Genomic DNA, 22775 nt, shown 5'->3' on the forward strand with positions numbered 1-22775 from the left:
TAATTTCACCAGGTATACTGAAAACAAAGCAGAATCTTTCGCCAGCCATTACTCAGTAATGGAGAGTTTCTGAACCTACCTTTATATAACAATTTTTTCTTATTTTTAGGTCTACAATCACGTCTTAAAATATTTTACCATATTTCTGACTCACCCTGTATATATATATATATATATAATATATATATATATATATATATATATATATATACAGGATGCTCACAAAATAGTGTCACATACTTCTTTGGGTGATGCTATTCATCATTTCAAACAAAAAAATGTCATATAAACTTAAGTCAAGAAATGTATCGTTTAGTCGCTAGACACCATTTTGTATTTATTATAAAAATATTATTACCTGTAAAAATAGTTAAGCTAAAGAAACCAAATTTGGTAAATAGGTTTGAATAGATAAGAGAAAAATAAAAAAAATTTGTGTTATTTTCTTAAATATTAACAAAATGGCGTCCGAATAAAAAAGTAAAATGTACTTTTGAAAAACATTTCTCTGAAAGGTCATGATTGGTATAGGCCAAAAGAAGAATTAAATTATATAATTTTAGTTATTAAATCTGAGTGGCCTCATAAGTAAGTGAGTAGAGGTTCTAAAGTAAATAAACTAAAGTGAAAGCCTCATAGGTCAAGTCAGTGTTTAGCTTGAGAGAACTTATAAAAAAATAGACAATTCTATCTTCCAGTGAGGCATTCCTAGGATTATTTATCTTCTCTAATAATTCTGTAAATTGATTGAAGCTGTTAAGTTGAGCAAGTTTTAAGTTTAGAATAAAGGTTAAGATTGCATTTTATTGAGATATTTAATAAAATACCTGTATATTGATCCTCCTGTGGGAAGTATAGCATTGTTCTCTCTTCTCCAAGATATCCTCGGTAGGGGGTAACCATTAGCGTAACATTCTAGGCTGACTTTCTGCCCCTCACTAACAATGGCGGACCTTGTAGAGTTGTCAGAGATGACAGGAGGTCTTCTCACCTGCAGATCCACTTCTGCCTGGATCTTGTTGTACAGAGCTATGATCACTTGGCACTGGTAGTAACCTGCATCAGTCTCTTGGATGTCTTTAATCTACAAAATCAATCTGTCATCACTTGAGTGTATCAAGCAAAAAATATTAAGACTTGAAAACTTCCTCAATAAGTTTGTTCGGAAACTTATTTGTACAAAACATAAATATACAAAACATACAAAAATTATTTACAAATTAAGAGGCAACACAGAATACTGGATAAAATTATAAGTATTCTCAGTGAATTTTACCAATTTAAAGCCTATTAGCGTCTTTTATACTATAAAATTTTTGATATTTTATTAAAGTGCAGTGAATTAGTGATTTAACACATACCGTATTAATTATACAGAATAGTAATTCAGTAATAAATGAAATATATAATAAATATATTTAGAAAAATGAAACCCAACTCATCTAATTTAAAGTCAACAAAGAGTGCAGAAGAAAGTTTTAACGCCACCTCTGGAGCATGTAAATATGACGAGTGTGTATACATAATAGAATGAATGAATGAGTGAATAACGTTTATTCCAGCAGTTTATATATATACATATATACAATCTTTCTAAGATGAAATAGTTATTATTATATATACAGCAGCTTATATATAGAGGAAAATGTAAGATAAGTGTAACGAATAGCACGATAAAAATAACAATACTGGAAAGCCTACATGGGTTATCTGCCTGTGCGTAGGCTTAGTTGCATCTAGCCGCCAACATAAAATTTAAATAATATGCTGGATATGTTAGTAATAGAGTAAGAATAAGGTAAAAAAAGATAAAGGGATATATGTCTATTGCTTCTTGAATTTTAGTGTGTAAGTGATTGTTTTTATTTAAGCGGTTGAAAAATAAACAAAATAAAAAAGGTGTGTGGCTAAACTAAATAATCCATTTAGGAAGGGAGGGGGAAGAGAAGAATGTGTGTGTGTGTGTGTGTTTTTGGTTAGTAATAGTAACAACGTCATGGTCAAGGGTCAGGTCCTCTGTACCCAGCAGTGATAATGATCTCTGCCTCTGATAAGCCTAATTGCAATAGCCACTCATTGGTACAATTTTTTTAAACGGACGTTAAAGAAATTATAAAAATTATAAGCGTGAAAAAATCTAGAAATATTTCTGAATAGTATATTTGATATGTAATACGAATTAGTTGTAGAGAAAGATTTATATAGTTGTTAAGTGGCTATTCCTGTGTTAAGGGCATATTGTGTGTTATATGAATGGGGAATTTCTGAAAAAATAGAGTGAAAGTATGAGAAGATGTGAACTATGAGAGATTTTATATTTTTATTTATTTATCGATTGCATCCGCCAACTCGTTTTTTTATAGGAAAGGAAGAACTCTTGTTAATTTTCCCACTTAGCTCATTTATTGCTGACCAGAATAGTTTGGGATTATTTTTTGACCTATCGATTTTATCGCGATAATAATCTCTTTTCGCTAGCTTTATAGAGCTACTGAGCTGATGGCTGAGATTCCTATAATTGGTTTTTAATTGTAAATTAAAAGGTAGTTTTTTTACAGATTTACAAAGTTTATCTCTACGCCTAATCAATTTAATTAGTGCTGAAGTCAATCAATCATATTTTTATTGCTTTCAAACAATTTTACTTTGTATTTGCAAACGTCCATAAATAAAGCTAAAAATCCTGCAGTTTGCTATTCTAAGATTCATTCACTGCTCGCATACATACATTAAATTACATTCTCCCTCTCATTCATACATGGCTTCAGTATCGGTACTAAGTTACGAAAAATTAGTGGTCCCAGCGGCGAAACATGAACTCTACAGAGTAAAACACTTCAGACACTAAAAGGTCCTTTAATCGAGCTTTAAACACGGTTGGGTTGTTGACATTTTTTATGCTCTCAGGGAGATTATTATTTAATCTGACACCAGCTTGTGAAGGAAGTTGTTCAGATGCCAGTGTTCTATGATGTTGCATCCTGTAGCTGTCCCCACCTCTAGTATCATACCTGTGGATGTCCCTGCCACGCACTAACTCACATCGGAATCAGCAATACAGAGCTACATCCAAGATATAGGAGGCAGGGTAAAGTCAGAAAACCATGCTCCCTGAAAGCATCGCGGCACGACTCTCTAGGATTCAATTTGCACATGATTCTGATGACTTTTTTCTGAAGCCTAAAAACTCTGTTGAATCTAATCCTGGCACATCCACCCGAAAGGTGTATGCCATAGATGCCAAATGGGGATATTAAAGGCCAAAATAGGCCATCCTTAGAACATCAAAAGAGCAAATCTGTGCCAAATTCCTCAGGGCAAAAACGCCTGAAGCAACCCTTGCACATACATGCTCAACATGATCGGTCCAAGTTAATCCTCTATCGAGATATATTCCTAAAAATCTAGTGGATTCCACTTCCTCTAAAAGGATGTTCTCTATCATGGCAATGGGTCGAATTTTGTTAACTTGTTGACGGAGACAAAAACTTATATAATTAGTTTTTGTATTATTTGTTTTAAGATTTAAGTACGAGAAATACTGAATACAAGAATTCAGTTCAATAAAAGTTTCTATTTCCAGAGCGGTATTTGATTTTGCTCTGACGCAGAGAGTCGTGTCATCCACATATTGGATTATCTTTCCATTCTGAATTGATAGTCCAAGATCGTTAACATAAACTAAGAACAGTACAGGTCCAAGGATAGATCCCTGTGGGACCCTCTGATTCAAAGGAACTCTCCGTGACTGAACATTGGAAATTTCTACAAACTGATATCTGTCACTGAGATACGATTTCAACCACTTCAGTGGCAGACCACACGTACCCCATACGATTCCAGTTTTCGCAAAAGAGTAGCATGGTGAACACAATCAAAGGCCTTCGAAAGATTGAGAAATACACCAATTGTGTGCTCCCGACCCTCAAAACCCTCCATGATTGCATCCACAAGGCTTGTGATAACATCAATTGTTGACATGATTTTTCAAAGCCCAAATTGGCTTGAAGACAAAATGTCAAACCTATTGAGGAAATCCATGAGTTTTGCAAGAAAAAGTTTTTCAAAAACTTTACTTAAAACTGGCAGAATTGAAATGGGACGATAGTTGCTTGCGAGGCAAGGATAGTCCTTCTTGAAAACTGGAATCACTTTGGCTGTTTTTAGCTGGGCGGGAAACACTCCTATTTCAAAGGATATGTTAACCAGTCTTGTCAGTGGTTTCAAAATGTGCTTTAGGCAATGTTTGAGTAGCCACACTGACATCCCATTGATGTCACATGATTTTTTTGCGTTGAATCCCCGTATCACCCCCGCCACCTTGTTCTCGCTAGCAGGAGAAAGCACCATGGACGATATCGGTCCCCTTATAGGTTCCAAACTAGACCGACTGCCGCTCAAAGGCAGGTTCGGCACCGCAGTTGCAAAAAAATTACTTAACTCCCTGGCCACTTCTTCAGGGGTCTGTAAAAGTTCATCCCCAACTTTAATTTTTATTGGTTTTGAAAATTTGAGTTAATAATTTCCCACGCTACTTTGGATATGTTATCTGCTCTCTTTAGTCTACTTTCAATGTATATGCTTTAGCTGCTTTTATGACTTTCCTGTAAATTCTCTTATAGCTTTTAAAAAAGGTTTCAAACCACTCATCTTGAGACTCCTTAAATATGGAGTAGTAAAACTTTAATTTTTCTCTTGATTTGAGAATGCCCTGGGTAACCCATTGAATTTTTTGAAATTTTATTTTTTCCTTGAACATTTCGAATGGGCAAGTGGCGTCAATATGTGTGGTTATGCAATAACTAAATGCGTTGAATGCCTCATTTGAGGATTTTTAATTGTTTAAGAAAGTTCAGGATTCTTTTGAAAGAGACTGACAGAGACGATCAACATTTCTGGGATGTAGAGACTATTTGAGTTTTTTAGTTTGGTGTTTAGGTTCCGGCCTCACTCAAAGGATGGTAACTTTCTGCGCAAAATGGTCAGATATGGCAGTGTCCAATACAGAGACCACAGCAGTTGAAATGTTTGTGATGACTCTGTGCTCGATGTAGCGGTTACTCTAGTGGACAAATTCACAGCCCACTCCAATCCGAATGAATTCAACACGTGTAGATGCCACTGGGTCATGGGGTTGGTGTGGCCTAAGACATCGATATTGAAATCGCCAATTGTAATGAAATGCTAGGACTTTAGTTGAAAAAACGACAAAAGTGATTCGAGTTTCTCAGAAAATGTATCGTTGCAGCCTCTGGGGGATCTATACAGTCCGACTATGTTTACCTTTTCAGAGGATTTAAGGGAAACACTTATACCACTAATTTCAAAGTCTAATTCAGAACTATAGTTTGCTTTAAAAGGCTCGAACTTTAAATAATTTTTTACAAAAATGACCACACCTCCCCCTTTGAAAAGACTGCGATGAAAAAAGTTTACCAATTGATAAATGTTAATTTTAAACTGAGAAATTGAATTAATGTTGAAACTTTGCTCTGTAACAAAAACATCAGGATTCAATTCCTCGCATAGCAGTAACAGTTCACTCACTTTGTTCGTTGCGATCTGGGCATTTTGATGTACCACAGAAAGCTTATTTAAATTAAATTTAGGATTTGTTAGTTTTTAACGATGCCAATTTTCATTGTGGTTTACCGATACTGAAACCGAGATGCGTCTACTGGGACTTCTAAAAAATTTATCCAGGGTTTTAATTTTTTAAGTCTGGTGGTTCTATTAGAGTTTTCTCTTTTAGCTATAGACATAGTGTTGCAAACTATATTTATAAATTGCTCAGAACAGGAGTCAACATCAGCGCAACCCAGAACGGGAGCCCAGTCGACACAAGCCAGGCTGTCGGTGAGAAGAGCGTAGTCGATGTAAGAAAGAGGCGCGTTGTCAGAGTCAGTGGTAGTAATGTCTCGTGACACTGAGATAGTCAGGCCGGTACTGTAGTGATCGGTAATGTCAGTGTGGACCACAGCTGTTCTTACATGATCCATGTTAAATGTCTTACAAAAATATGGTCCAGGCAGGAAACACAGTCGTCAGTTACTCTAGTAGGTTTGTCAATGCATTGCTTAAGTCCCACACCCTCTAAACAGTTTAAATATCTGTCCTTATGTTCTGTAGTTCTTAATAAGTCCAAATTTAAGTCACCAAGAATAATGCATGTTTTGAAACATTCTATGTCTTTCGTAAAAGTGTACTAATTCGTCTATACATAAGTTCAAGTCGCGATCAAAGGTTCTGTACACAGCAAGAATTTTATATTGTTTATTTAATAAGGTAAAGTCCAGTCTGAGGCTGTAAATGTCACCTAATGTTATCTGAGTGGTAGTTACTGATAAGCAGCCATTAACTAAAATAATTAGTCCATCATTTTGATTCCATAGTTTCTCAGTAGCTATAAGTTCAAAACCTTGAATCCTTGTCCCCCCCACCCTCCACAACCACACACACACACCTCAACCCTTCTCAACCAACACTCCGACAGAACTATTAAATGTAATTGTTCAAATATGCTACTCAAATATTAAATTAACTGAACAAAATTCTTGGAAAAACTTCTTATGTTACAATGGAAAATTTTTAAACTGTTGCCACTACTATTATGAAAGTTAACACATTTCTTGAATGACTCTAGCTCCAGACAAGATAAATTTAAATAGTCATCATTGTCATCAATCACCCTCAAATGAAGCCAGCTGAATAAACCCACACACAGCCTGCCCGCCCAGTAATAAAAAGGCTTAACATAATTTGTGGCATTCGCTACAAGACCACAGGTCTATGTACAACTATATATAATGCCAATATATACATACATACATACATACATATATATATAAATTAACATTAACATAAATACTAATTATTACATATTACATTATAAAAAAGTTTATGATATTTTTGAATAAGGCAAATTTTACTAAGTAAAATATGTTTATTACAATATTTTCAATTTAGCTATATCAAGGAACAAAATTTATTATTATGTTGTTGAAAGTAATATATGAAGCAGTAATGAGTAGATAAGGTGACAGTCAAATAACATTAATTGGCGAATACTGTTACATTTACTTTAAAAATTTGGACTATATTTTTTCAATTTAATACTATATTAAATCTAAGTTAATGACTTATTAATCCAAATATTTTACTCTTACATTTACTCAATAAAATGTACGTTGACATATTTGTACAGTATACTAGGCATTCTTTAACTAAATAATATGCCATTTCATGATTTTGGAAACAAAACTTGCTATTTAAGAAGACATTTTAAAACCCCATAAATAAAAAAAAAACAAACCAGGTATAATCACGTAATACATTTCACATCACAAAACAGATATAAAGGAAATGTAGTATTTGAATAGTATGAATCACTAATTTAAATTATAATATTTAATTGTCCAATATTATTTTACTATATAAATATAAACATAAAAGTAGTGTTTTTGCATTGTTTAAGAGAACAAAACACAAAAACAAACCTCAACGCGATAATTTTGAAATAAATTTGAATTTTGAGGAACATATTTAAGGAAAAGAGTTTTATTTTTTTGAAAGTAAACATGTCGTATAATTAATAGTAATAGGTATATCATAGTTATAAAGCCATACTTATGCACAGACAGACAGAAACAGTGGCTAGACATAAGATAGCAGTGAAAAAGTATTAATAACAATAAAAGATATTGTTAAATGTACAAACTTATTAGCTTGTCTGCACCTTGCTTATTTGTCAGAGTTCCAAGAAACTACTGGGTATAATTTTAATGACAGTACAAGAATCAAATTTTTACATTTATTTAATACAATTAATGCCACTGCAACTGTCTTGTGTTCCCTTTTTACCTAATAATTTATGGCACTATAAAGAACCTTACAATGAGGTATAAAATTAAAATATGAATGGAATTGAAGGTAAACAGAAACCTTGGTTTACAGTAATCAGACCTTAAGTATTCACAGTTAATATTCGCATAATTCAATTCAAAATAACATAAGAGATTTGAATAATAATAAGAAAAAAAAACTTTGAATGTAAACTTAATTGGTCATCTGAAACTGTTGTAAATAATACATTTTTTTTTTGTAAATATTATTATTTTTTGTAGAAACCCAATATGAAATCATAAATCAACTTAAGTTTGAAAATAATCAAACAAACAACTTTCTTAACCCTTTTACTGCCGACGTCCGACATATCGGACGTCGGCATTTTTGCGGAAAACGCCAATGTCCGATATGTCGGACGTCTGTTTTTTTTATCGTTACTGGCTTCTGTTATGTTCAAATGCCAAAATATTCGGTATTTTGGTTGTTTAGGAGCAAAGGATAATGAAAGAAGCCATTTGAAGAACTTCGGATTTCTATTTTCGTCGTCTTTGACTAGAATTGGCGAACTACCTAGACAGCTGTCAAAACCAGTTGATCGGGTTATGTTACTGAAATCTTCGTTCATTGTTGTTGTTTACAATGTTATCAAAAGTTTTTTGAAGTGTTACTTTTGTTGATCAAGGATAAAATGAGTAAAAGAGTTACATCTAACTCTCCTGTGAGTGAGGGAACAATAATTAAGTGCAAGACGATTTGAGTGACGATTTCCTTCAGAATTTGTCAGATTCAGATGCCGAGAACGAATCTGATATTATTGTTAGGGCTATTGTGATGTGGATGACACTGATGACGATCCTGACTGTATCTTACCATCAGATAATGAGGAGTTATTAGATAGTGAGGGGGATGTGGCACAGATAAGTTTACCTTCAATTTCCACTGGTAGGCCTAGAGGAGGCCTACCAGTTTTGGGGAAATCCTCATAATGCAGCTATGTTTCAAGGTAGCACATTCAAATTTGGTATATGTTCTAAGCAATTGCTCTAGTTTATAATGATATCATGCTCATAATTTTAGTATAATTTTAAAAATAAATTATCAGATGCCAAACACAATTTTTATTTTTTTATTTTTTTTTATTTACATCATTTTTTAAATTAAATAATGTGTTTGTTTCAAATTAAAATGTCTTTTTATTATTTAATAAACAGCATTTAAATACGAGTAAATAAAATAAAAATTCATGCAAATCTAATGAAAAATAAAAAAGATACAGCATTTTTTGTAAATGAATGCACAACAGCGATTTTCCTCCTTGGCAATTTTGACTGGTACAGTAAAAAAATGGCCGGCAGTAAAAGGGTTAAATAATGTAAAATTAGTCAAGCACTAATACGGAAAGCTCTTCAACATGAAATAGATGTATTCATTTCTGAAAATAAAAATCCCATACACTAAGCTTCTATTTCTGCAAATTTAGAGGAAAATTGTACTTAAAAATCAGCTATCTGAATCAGAGGAAAAGTTAATAAAGTTAAGACATAACTTGCACCAGTCGAATCCTCTACTCATAAATACCAATTTACTTCACATAGTTTATATTCGTAATATTACTCATTGTCAGCTAATATCAATTAAAATGCCGCACAACAAATGGCGGACGGACTATGTAGATGGTAATGCACTGCATGGCCTTGACATTCTTTGTTGCTACTGTTGCTAGGTTATTATGCAGGCTAGTTGTTTATAATTGATTGTTATGTTGTGAAATGGGCGATCCTCGTTGTTCAAACTATATACGTGAACTATTGGATGATACAAATATTAGTTCTGATGATGAAAGTGGCATATCGGCAAATAAAGTGCATGATGATTTTTTGTCAGATTTGTTGTCAGGTAGTCTGGATGATTAGAAACCGGTGGAATGTGAATTGGGTTGTGAAAATTGATTGTGACAATGAAAACAATTCATCATTATCTGATATTCTTCTTGCCAAAAAAAGTAGTACATGCTTTACAATTATATCAAAACTTTTTTTGTGTTGTAAATAAGTGTATATATGTTATAATATTTCTATTCACTTCAAAAGTGTGTATAGTGTGTTATCTCAAGGCATGACATGGAAAACAAAAAATAACAATACACATTTTTCAATTTTTCTACAAATAAAAATAAAAAAAATACTCTAGTAAATGCATATTTGTATTATTTTACATTTTTCTCTGGTTTTTAACAAAAAACATTGATATATAACACTTATTATTTAGAATTTAGCACATATTTTTTAAAAATACCCAAAAATATGCTACGCAAAGATAAAAACCAGTGTATCATTCTGGGAGTTTCTCATTATCCTTCGAAGGGTTAATGTCACTAGCATAGTGATACCAGGGGCTAATATCACTTAGTAAGGATTTAACAAATGCTGATTACATCTGCATCATAGCTGGAACTAATTATGTTGTGACTGTTGTTAATGAGCCTGGAAACTCCAGATAAGAAAATCCATCGTACTAACATATTGGTTGTGAAATTACTGATGGGACAGGAAAATGATAAGGAAATTAATGGAGATGACCAAATAATATCCTATAGGACTTACCCATGCATATGTACATGAACCATGGATTGCATTTTAATAATAGGGGAAAATGTGCAATTTGCAAAAGAATCCGAGAGCTAGTGAATCTGAAGGAGATGGAACAAACATATTTACACAGGCCGGTACCAGGAAACCTAAATGGAACTACTCCCATTTTTTGGGTTTTGAATCTCCCAAAACACAAACTTGGTCCATTCCGGTATCCAAATACAACAGGACTAACCTTCTAGCTCAAACTTGGACAGCTCTCCTGTGCAGCCTAATCCCTTCTCCTCTCAGACCACAATGCCTTCACCGGACTGCTAGTTGCCGTCATCTACCCATACTTTAATAATGTAAAAACCTTCTGTTCTGTTCCATTACAACATACAAGGGTTCATTGATCAATTTAATGATCCTGAACTGTTTATTTCGACTTGTGAATAAAATAATTTGTCTTAATTAACAAAAACAACTGATATCTTTTAAATAGACTGCCTAACTGTACTCTTATAGACAGATTTTTTATACACGTTATACAAATTGGCCTTCAACTACTCTATCTAACACTGTAGAGAAGAAACTTTTCAGAGATATACGATGGTAATTATTGTTCTCTGTAATCATTAGTTTTGTCTAAAGGGAGAACTTGCACTCATGATATAGCATGGTTTTTAATTTTAACTCTTAAGCTTGTAAATGTAATTTTATATGTTTATTAATGCTACAAATTGAAAAATCTAGAGATGATTTGTAAAATGATATAATAACGCTAAGGAAATGATTGTACCTGAAGAGTATAGGTGGAACTAGCTGTATCGTATCTGAGAGAGAATCGACCATCAGGAATGATAAGTGTACTTCCGGTGGAAATCGGTAGAGGCTCCACGGTACGGCCTCGATCCACTTTCATCCATAGTACAGGGTAGTCTTGAGCGTACTGCACTGAGCACTCCAGCTCCACTGTCCCCCCAATATCCTTAATCTGCTCCTGTGAGATGTATGATATGGTGGGAGTACGTTGGCACGCACCTAAAACAAGGTAATATAACAGTTTCTTAAACACATTTAAGAGCTGGTTTTAATGAGTTTATGATATTTTAGATAACATATAGCCTGTATGATTAAAACCAAAGCTACGACTAAGAGTTTTCAAACTCCAGTTAATTGTGAATGACCATAATCACCATCATTCTTCTACCTAATTTTTTATTATGAATTAAAATATGTGTAGACATATAAGGTACATATTATTTCAGTATCCACTGTAGAGAGATTCAAAACGTAAATCAAATTTTGACTGATTCTATTTTAGATTTTGTTATATGAATAAGTGAAGAGTGTCCCAGAACTCTCTACCAATATTTACTATTCCTGGACCAAAGGCAAACCAAAATAACACATTAAAACTTTTGAGAACGTAATAATTGCTCTAATAGTCGCCATTTTGTTTTTCCACTTAACGATTTTTAATTTGAGAATGGCTTATAATAAGTTAAAATTTGGTTATAAAGATAACCTAAAGGTCTAATTAGAGAAGTTGAAAATGGTTGCCCCTGGCTGGGGCCAGTGGGTGTAACTGGGCTCCTGACAACACACTCTGAATGAGCGCTGCAAACATTGATGTTGCAAATCGCCGCGCCGGGCGTCTGCTAGCCACCAACAATCAAACCCAAGGTTACGACACGCGCTACAACAACTGATAGGGAGGGAACTATTTCTAGCGTTGCAATGTAGCTCGTGGACTTGTACCTGCTCTTGTCTGCAAGACTAGGGTGCACCGCGGTCAGTTTTGAATGTGGGTTTTGCGTCTGCAGCCTACTAACGAGCCTGCAGTGCTGCCAGACAACTTGTGTTTACCTCCATAAACAATTTTAAACTTTAAACACTTTGATGCAGTTAGTTTTAGTCATAGAATCGTAAGAAATGTCTTATTAAAACAATAATTAAAACACATCCACATGTTTGTTTTAGTGTTTTAATATTTTTATGGGCTATTTATAAAACTAAAACTTCTGTGTATCTTATCGTTTAAACATTCCAAAAGTGTATATTCTACAAGAAAAACTAAGAGGTTAGATTTGTATTAACTATGTCTTTAAAAATACACGCTGAACAAAATCAAGAGTGTAAAAATGTTTCAAGTTTAACATTGTTTTTATGGAGTAAAACTCAAGGTTGTTTCTCTACAGCCCTTAAACATGTTGTAGATGTATGCCTCTGCTGTCAGAATGTCTCCAATTTGTATTTCAATGGTTGAAGTGAATAAAACCTAGTATATACTGCCTAGAATTAGCAGTAGTTCAAATCCGAGTGAATAACAACTAACACTAAGTAGAAACATCTAGACTATATTAAGAAGTTTCCGGAAGAACTTAAGCAAGTGCTCGGGATGGCAACAGCTGGGCCTAACAAGAACTAGGTCATGTTGTAACTGTTTCCCCCTCCACCAGCCGCTCGCCCTTGTCTTTACACTTATGTATCATGCTCCACGTCTGTTTTTATTCATATGTCCTCAAAATGGCATCCAGTGATGAAAATTATGGTGTTGATGACAAGAATCTGGATCGGGCTTTGTTTGTGAAATCTTTATTCAACACCCAATAATATTGGAAACGTCAAAAACTCCATCTTCGGTTAGATCAAAGAAAGACACCTGGCAAACCATTAGCGAAGAATACTATCCTACTACTGGTAAAGTTGTTATTGTAGCACAACTGAACAAGCTGCGGAGTAATTTGAAAAGCAATGTGAAACAAAATACAGACAAAAAACAAACAGGAAATAAGCCGATACACTTGAAATCATGGGAAAAAGATTTATTTGCATTAATGAGCCATTGAAAACATCCAGTGATTTCAAAAGTACCAAGGAGCATCTCAGGTGGAACCCCAAGTTTACCAACTACATCAAATACAAGAACAGACGCTGAAGTGTTTATTGAAGCCCAAGCTGAGGAAAACATTGGAGCAATGAAGCACTTGTAATGCAAACCAGTTTAAAAAATACGGAAAAGTGTGAAAGCCGTCATGGCATATGAGACCAAAAAAACATGAACTTTCAATAACTCGAATTCAACATATAGTTTTGTTGTAACAAATTCACCTGAGCAATCTAAAAATAAAAAGAGACAAAATGAAAATGCAAATGCCACCAGAGATACTTGCTTCTTGGACACTTAAATGAATTTCGAAGACTTATGTCTATCAAATTTTTTTTAAATTTTGGTAACAAATAATTTTTCTTCCCTTAATCTTTCTCCTAATAAAAATAAATACTAAAGATTATAAATGTGAGTGTTTGAGAGCGAGTATGTGTGTTTAGGTGCAAAACCATACGGGGATGTAATATACTCAAGGAAGACTACAAGTTAATACAAATTATATTTTAAAAATAATGCCACGAATTAATGGATATACCGAAATGAGTTCATATAAACTTTTTTACTTGTTCGAAAACATCATCATTTCCCTACGTTTAACTCTCTTTCTGTCATGGCTGCGTTCTCACAATGTGACAATTCCAATGTCGCCATCTTCATTTATCTCTATCATCTTCATAAACATGACCAGGATGTTTAGCTACATTGTGTAGCACAGCACAACAGACAACGACTTTCAGAACTTAAAACTACCCGAACACAATTTCCTAAAATGAGAAATCGTCTCTTAAGCTGTCCAAAGCATCTTTCAATGATAACTCTTTCCCTAGCATGACACAAGTTAAAGTCTCTTTCTGCTTCATTGGTTCTGGCTTAAATAGTGTTATCAACTACATCGATATTCTTTACCCAGAATCACAACAGAACTTTTGTTTCAATTACATCTACTGGTATTGTTGGTAATTTGATCCAAAAATTAGCTCTATCAATAACACAGCATACAATTTTGCCTGCTGTAGATCTATGAACACTTACATCTCCGGCAATGCCGGTCTGAAACCCAGGATCGTCCAAAAAACGTAAGATATCTCATTTTGTTTCCTAGGAGAAAGTCCACCACCGCGATTATCACTTGCTTTTAAAAATTCATGGCCTAAAAAAATTAAAGTTTTCCGTCTCAAACCGTAACAGTTATTTACACTCGTTTATTCCTCTACAAGCACTATACTGTTTTGGATGCTACATGTGCATGAACTTTGCCATATCTGAGGTAAAACTATCCACTAACCAAAAGCTAGCATGCCCTGAGTGTGACTTAACAAAACAAAATCCTAGCTATTGCTAGCTTTAAGACCTAGCATATTCTCTTTATTCACTTGCATTCTTAAACAAATGCTAGGTTTCCAGAAAATTTCTAGCTGTTGCTAGTCCTTAGAAAGTGCTAGCTTTTCGTTCACTTCAAACCAAGCAGTTGCTTGAAAATCTCTTAGACCTAGCAAGTGCTAGGTTTTATCACTTCTCCCAATGTTTGCAAAACCTTCACTTATAAAGAAAATTTTTTGAACTTGTGAAGTTAGAAGGGTTACCTATTAAATAATAATAAAATTCTACTCCTAATGTTGTAACTTACTTAATAAGTCCCAATTATAATTTATGTCAATTTTAATAGCCTTCCAGCATTAAAACTACTCTTAAAAATAAATAACAAAAAAATTCATAAGAATTTTAGGTAAATGTAAAATTAATGGCTCGTGGCAAAAGGCAAGTTTCACGTTTTCTATGGTCCTGCAGAATATCACAATGTAATGTTTTAAGGTGTGGAAATGACAAATAACGAAGTTATAAAACACTAAAAGTGAAACCATAAGTCAAGCTCATATTGTTTGCTACTGACATCAGCCGTGCGCCATATTTGGGTTTGGATTTAAAACAACAATAAGGCTGAAATCAGAGAAATTTGACCCAAATAAATGACGTATTTGTTAATTTATTCTGAGGATAAAAGTTCATACCAGCCTGACACAAGTGCCTCCAACCGTCAGCACAGTAAAAAATGATAACAAACGAAAACAAAAAATCCCTCGAGATAGTGAAATATCAAATTCTAAATGGTCTGATCAAGTATGCCTCCGGACATAACTGATCTTATAACTGCTTTATAAGAAACGCAACTTGAAAAACCAGTAATTGTGAAGTTAACGGCCAACCTGGCGAATACGAGTTTCGCATTAATTGTTATCATCCTTCTGAACAAAACAATATAAGGTTTCTACAGGTGGAAATAACGAATGATGAAGTTATAGAACATTAAAAGTGGAACTACTTTTCTTGTGCAGAGTAATATTTCATGGTTCAACAAGCATTACATGGTCTTATGATCGTAAGTAAACCTCCTATTTGTTGCTGCTGACATCAGCCGTAACGCCTTCTTCATAAAAGTAAAATAACAATAATGTTGAAATCAGGGGATTTTAACCCAAATAAAAGATGTTGTTCATTTCGATCTTCTAAGAATAAAAGTTCATATCAGCCTGAAACAAGTACCTCCTGCCATCAGCACAGACTACGTCAGCAGCTTAGAAGCTGCCCCGCGCTGATGGCAATATACTAAAAACATTCCACGAGGTAGTACCTATCAGTAAAATATAAATTCCAAATGGTCTCACCAAGAATGCCTCTGCCCATTACTGTTTTATAGGAAACGCAACTTGAACTTTTAATATTCTAAAATTCATTATTTGTCATATCTTAAAACTGTTTATTATTTTGTTCAATAGGACAATAGCAATAGGCTAATATCACGAATCTCGTTTCCGGTGTGGATAAAATCAATTTGAAAATAATACATATAAATTTAATCAAACTTTCAAAATACCAATAAATAGTGTTAAAAACAAACATAAGTTTAATATAAGGAAAACCAACATAACCATAACTTCATATGTACGTACAATGTACCTACATACCACGAGGTAACTTCCAACCACATAAAAATAGCTTTTCTTGATTTAAAAAAACATATGATTACACAATGAACTTATACTCTCACTCCGAAAAAACACTATGACTAATTAAAAAGATATAAATTAATTTTCTAATATTTTAACTGCTCGTGTAATCTGCAATCAGGCACATAATTAACTTTAAAAACTAAATAACTGTATTAGATTTAACGTGCCTCAATTTTATTTAGTAATAGACACCATGTTATAGAAGTTAGAAGCAGTGAAGATTATTGCACGGGGACGGTTCATGTTGCAAGCTGATCTGACCATAGAACACTCAAACAAGCTATCGGGAGCATATATCACTGCAAAATCATGGATATCAAGAATCACAGTACACAAATATAACCACAAATTTACATTTCAATTATTAAAAAATAAAGCAAATTCATTTTTGATTTCCATCTCCTAAAACCATAGGCCTATATATTTTTGTTCAGGAGGATGAGCAGAATATGTTAATAATGTTGAGATTTTGATTGGCTACTCTGGCCGTTAATCTCACTGATACCTTCGTGAATGCTATTTAATTGGTTTGTGTGATTGTAAGATGACATTCTGTATTTTTATCTAAAACTACTATTACTAGAAGTATTTTAAACTTGGCCTACTTCAGATTGTACCTAACTAACAAATGGCAATGTAACAGATTTGACTTTATCATTCTTCCTGAGCACAGTTTTTGTGTCTGTTCAATTCCTAAGTACTATCCTTTTGAAAAAAAAAAAAAACAACAACAAATAGGCTTAATATGAAGTAGGCAAAGTAAATATTTACCCAATCTAGAAGCCTAGCTCAAATATAGACTAATAATATTATGTTCAGAGTTTAATTAGATACAACTTGTATTAGTTTCCTAAAATACAAATGTTTGTAACAAAGTTTAATATTTAGAAGAAATGTAATCTACAATTTGAGTCACCACCTATTTATATAAGCTTTGACAGACTAACAATAAAATCTTTTACTTAAGGCAAAATGAATTTATCCAGGTTAATACCGTTTATCCGTAAAAACAAAATAATTTAGTCATCATAAATCTTAAGGTTCCAAACCATAACAAGTAACGCCCTTATTAATGAATCATTAACACTCACCAATGGAAAACATGTAAACAATCACAAAGAATGTCTTGAAATACATTATCATTGTTATTTCGAAACAAAGAACTATAAAAATTAGTTTCAAAAAGTGTTATTAAAATTTCAAAGAAACTAAATATATGGTTTCACGAATTTAACTTTTCATCAATAACACGCACAGCAATAAATAAGAATGACACAAGACTATTTGATCATAAAATACACCAGCTCCAATCTTCCAGTCCACTCCCACTGAGTCAAGCAAGCCAGGGCCCTCCTTCAGTGTTGCCACCACATCTACAGCAAAATCCTAAGAATTGGATAAATTATCCCTAGGATATTAAACCCTAGGTGTTCAAACACTTTCCCCAAATTCATTCCTCCTCAATCTAAGTACACAATAAATACAATTTTCCTATTAAAATTTAGTGAGAACACATGTAGCATGAAATGGTCTGGCACCATAATTAAATAAACGGTCTCATTCTGGCAGTATAATGTCCAATAAAATGTAAGTGTATGAATTACAGAAACGATATCTGTTTGAAGACGATGTTTTCTTGTTTTTTAGATCCTCAAAATGTAATAAACCAGTCTCCTTCTATTATTCCAATGCACAAACGTTGCTAATTGATAGATTGGTTATATGCATGATGTCGACAAGGGATGGAGAACACAGAGTCTGCTTCCAGATGAACAATTGGCAATCACCCTTTTTTTCAACAATTTTTCTTCTCTCTTAAAATGCAGCTGTCCACCTAATGTTCCAATACTTTAAAAAGGTGCATTCTATTCATTTGAGCCAGCCAAGTTCTAATACTGATCTTGAAAGGATATTCAGCCAACTGTGATCAATAAAAACTTAAAAACCTCTCATAAGAACAAGTTAAACACAGACACTGTTGAAGCCCTAATGGCTACCAGAGTGCTGTTCTAGCATCAGTTTTGAAGCGTCGACCACACCGCTAAGAAAAAGTGGTTATTAAGCCAACATTTCAGAAGAACTTGATAGTAAAATTATAGCGTTGTATATAGCCAAGAACTTGGTTCTACCTGGACTTGGTGAGAAATTGGCACCATCAGTTTCCTACACAATGAGGCTTCAGGTCCAGGGCGGAGCCACCCGGAGTATAAAAGCTCCGGAGAGCCCAAAAACACTATCCTCCGGGCTTTCTCAGTCTCTCGTGCATCACTTTTGCCATCCCTGGATGATTCAATATTTCTAACTGTTTCGCTACTAAGTCGAGCTTTGAAGACAATTGAGTTGCCCAGATCCACTTTGAAAAATATTCAGGAAATCACAAAAACTGTTTACAATAAAAATAAAACAGGATTGTTGTGATTTTTTTTATTGTGATAGCAATTTGTATTCGAAATTGCATTTCTAAACGTTTCGGTACAAGAATATTAGAGATTCATGTGTTATTTACAAAATAAAAATTGACCTGACCGAGTTTGTAACAAAAAGGTGGGGTTAGAAGTTTTTGTAACAAAACCTGCTTTTGTTACAAAGCTTTTGGGACCCGGAACCAGTAAACAAAACCTGCTTGTATGAAACCATGAAAGTGATACAATGAGAGTGGATTAAAAAAGATTATTGGTCAAGAATAAAATATTTTAATTACAAACTTTACTACATTTACAGAAAATATTTTTGCTTATTTTATAATAAAACACTTTTTTACTATGTTTCAGCAAATTTTTATTTAGCTTCTAGAAAAATAATGTTTCTGTGAATGTGACTGATACGGAGTATCGCAAGTTGGCCACTGATAATAAAGTTAAATGGTTTTGTAATAGGGTGGACTGTACCAAGCCAAACCAGCATCCGCTCAATCAAATGTTTTCTCGGTTTGATGTGGTCGCTTCACAAATGGCACTTGTTTTGACCAAATTGGATAACTTAAAGGATGTTCCTGCGAACATTGGCACCATTAAGGATGAACTTGCTTCAGTTAACGAAAAGTTAAACAATTTCGAGCCCCGCATTGCTGATATTGAGAAACGTGTGGAGATACTTGAGGACCATTTGAAGGATTTACAGACTGGCAATGAGTCCCGGGTCGGGATTGAGTCTGTGTTGGAGGAGATGTCTGATAGATCTCGTCGGTCTAGAAACATTATCATACATGATTTACCTGAAAGCAGTAGTAAAACGTTGGCTGTAAGAGTTGAGCACGACAATCAGCTTATTGCCGTCTTGATAAGCAAATTTTGTGCTAGCAAGGATATGACTTTTAAGTCTTTCCGTATAGGAAAACCATCTGCTGTAAAGCCCAGACCTTTGAAAGTAGCATTAAATAGTTGCAATGATGTCACCGACTTTGCCAAACACTTTGATCAATCTTCATTAGATGGCCTGGATTCTCGTCTCTCTGGAATTAGTTTCTCCCGGGACAGAACCCCTCAGGAAAGAAAGCATCTCTCTAATCTTAGGGCTGAGTTGAGGAGAAGAGAGGACGCTGGTGAGATTGGTCTCACAATCAAGTATACTCTCGGCATTCCTAAGATAGTCTAACAGAGTCCAAAAAACTAGCTAACTCTCGGATATCTCATCTCACGGTATATTACCAAAATGTTAATGGTCTCCGTACCAAATTAAATGACCTCTGTAAAGCAGCAGCTACATGCATCTATGATATACTGGTTTTCACAGAGACAAACTTAAATTCCGATATTCATAGCTCCGAATTGGGTCTTGATGATTTTAATGTGTATCGCCACGACAGATCTTCTCATACTAGTTATAAAGAAAGTGGAGGTGGGGTTCTAGTGGCCACTAGGACATATCTGGGATCTAATGTTATACATACTTCTGTAGAAGATATTGAATGCATCTTTTTGTCTGTTAAGGCCAATAAGTTAGATTTACCTATACTGATTGGAGGAGTCTATATTCCACCACAACAGCCCGCTGTCACCTACACCCGCTACTGCAATGCAGTCGATGAAGTTTTCTCAGATGGTACTACTTTTTGCCACAGTTTGTTGCTGGGGGACTTCAACTTGCCGGATGTGGATTGGGCTCGAATTGATCCTCTCGCTTCTAATGGAGCTGCTTCCTATATTATTGAAATGGCAGCCACTTATAGTTTAACCCAGATAAATGCTGTGCTCAATCTGCGCGGGGTGTTGTTGGATCTCATATTTGGCTCTGACCCCTCTGTTTTGGTTACTGCTGCCCTTGATCATCTATTGCCTATTGAACCTGCTCACCCGGCTATTTGTTGTGAAATACCTTCTCCCCAAATGACTGTCGATGACCAACGTGTAGTCTACAATTTTATTAAATGTAATGTGGGTGAAATTGCTCGAAGATTGCATTATTTACTTGGAACTGTTCAATATGACCTGCCTGATGTTTCTGATTTCTTCAATGATCTGTTGGACAAGATTCGGAGTATTGTGATCGAAAACACACCTACTAGGAAGGTTGGCAAATCAAGGTTTCCCATTTGGTTCACGGCCGAGTTGAAGAGGATGACAATTCTTAAGAAGACTGCTCACAAGCGATACAAGGTCACTAATCGACTTTCAGATTACGAGGAATTTAGGCATGTCCGCGCTCTCTGCAGGGACCTCAGCTCTGAATGTTATAGGGGTTATATTGCACATGTAAATGGTTCAATTCCCAGGAACATTAAGTCCTTTTGGAGCTTTGTCAATGGAACTTTGGGAAGTCATCGGACATCATCTGACTCATATACCCTTGGAGATCGTATGGCTTCAACTCCAATTACAGTTTGTGATCTTTTTGCCGACCATTTTTCTTACGTATACTCTGCTTCAAATGTGACTGTGCCACCATATAGTTTTGATCTACATACAAATTTATCTTCTTGTGTGTTTGAAGTTGATGAAGTTAAACGAAAGCTTGATTTACTGGATCCCTACAAGGGTACTGGCCCTGATGACATACCTCCTCTAATTCTCAACAGATGCAGTGATATTCTTGCTCCCCAGCTAACCGTTATCTTTAATAAGTTTCTACTCGAAGGTGCTTTTCCGGATAGACTCAAGTCCAGCTTTGTGGTTCCTATACACAAGTCCTCAAATATTGAGGATGTCCGAAACTACCGCCCAGTTGTCATACAGCCTGCACTTGGGAAGCTGTTTGAATCACTTGTACTGGATCGCATTGGATTTTCCTTTCGCCACATTCTTACATCTGCGCAGCATGGTTTTGCAGCCGGAAGATCAACTACTACTAACCTTGCATTGTATGAAAGCTTTATCATCGCAGCTTTTGGAGATGGAATGCAGGTTGACACCGGTTATATTGACTTCTCCAAGGCGTTCGACACTGTGAGTCATCCGCATCTTCTCGCCAAACTTAACGCTTATGGTATCACTGGCAATCTTCTACAATGGTTTCAATCATACCTGGCAGACCGTAGTCTTTCTGTGAAGTTTTTGGGTGCCACTTCTCGGCCTTTTTATGCTACATCGGGGGTGCCTCAGGGATCTCATTTGGGCCCATTCTTGTTTACTGTATTTCTCAATGACTTGGTGGATGTTATCAACGTAAGATGCTTACTTTTCGCTGATGATATTAAGGTTTTTTGTCCTATTTCATCCATTGAGGATTGCCATCTGTTACAACGTAACTCTAAGAGAATCGAAGAGTGGTGCCTACTCAACGGAATGAGACTGAATGCCGAGAAGTGTGCTATTGTAACATTTCACAGGAACTCCAAGCCTTTGATGTTTGATTACTGTCTAAGCAACACTACACTTTGCCGTAAGTCTTACATTAGAGACCTTGGAATTGGGTTGTCTTCGGACCTAAGCCCTGAATTACACATAGACATAATCACCAGGAAGGCTGCTAAGATGTTGGGGTTTATCATAAGGACTTCTAGAAGCGGTCTTAGTGTTGAGGCGATGAAGATAGCATACACAGCGCTAGTTAGATCTGTGTTGGAGTACGGCTGTGTTGTGTGGTGTCCCTACCAACTTGGACATATTCAGCGACTCCAGAGCATACAAGATCGCTTTGTTAGGATAATTGGTACCAAGCTGGGATACAACTACAGTGAAGTTCCCTTGGAGTTGGTAGCGGATCAATTGGGGCTGGCTCCATTATATGCGAGAAGGAGACTGCATGACCTGGTGTTTCTACAGAAGATCCTCACTGGAGATGTCGATTGCTCGGAGTTACTCCACCTCATCAATCTCAGAGTACCTGGTAGAACTCGGTCTCTGGACATCTTCTGTGTACAGCATTGCTCCACCAACTATGAATTTCACAGTGTCATCCCCAGATTACACCGGCTTGGTAACCTAATCTGCCATCACCACGACTTTTTTTGCAATAGTGTCATCGCTGAAAAGGATATTTTTATTATTGGGCTACACTATGTAAGCATTATCTGATACT

General features: G+C 35.0%; 1 protein-coding gene across 1 annotated transcript in view; it reads right to left on the reverse strand.

Annotated features, from left to right (window-relative positions):
* LOC124368651 (lachesin) overlaps positions 1–17672 on the reverse strand; it is a 46369-nt gene extending 28697 nt beyond the window's left edge. Inside the window, exons 1-3 of the mRNA XM_046825895.1 lie at positions 17411–17672; positions 11218–11459; positions 828–1084 (exon numbers count right to left, since the gene is read on the reverse strand). Coding sequence (XP_046681851.1) covers positions 828–1084; positions 11218–11459; positions 17411–17462 — 551 coding nt within the window. The 5' untranslated portion in view covers positions 17463–17672. The remainder of the gene's footprint in view (positions 1–827; positions 1085–11217; positions 11460–17410) is intronic.
* Positions 17673–22775: the final 5103 nt, after the last annotated feature.

The sequence above is a fragment of the Homalodisca vitripennis genome, chromosome X, assembly GCF_021130785.1.
Source record: "Homalodisca vitripennis isolate AUS2020 chromosome X, UT_GWSS_2.1, whole genome shotgun sequence".
NCBI classification, from domain to species: Eukaryota; Metazoa; Arthropoda; class Insecta; order Hemiptera; family Cicadellidae; genus Homalodisca; species Homalodisca vitripennis.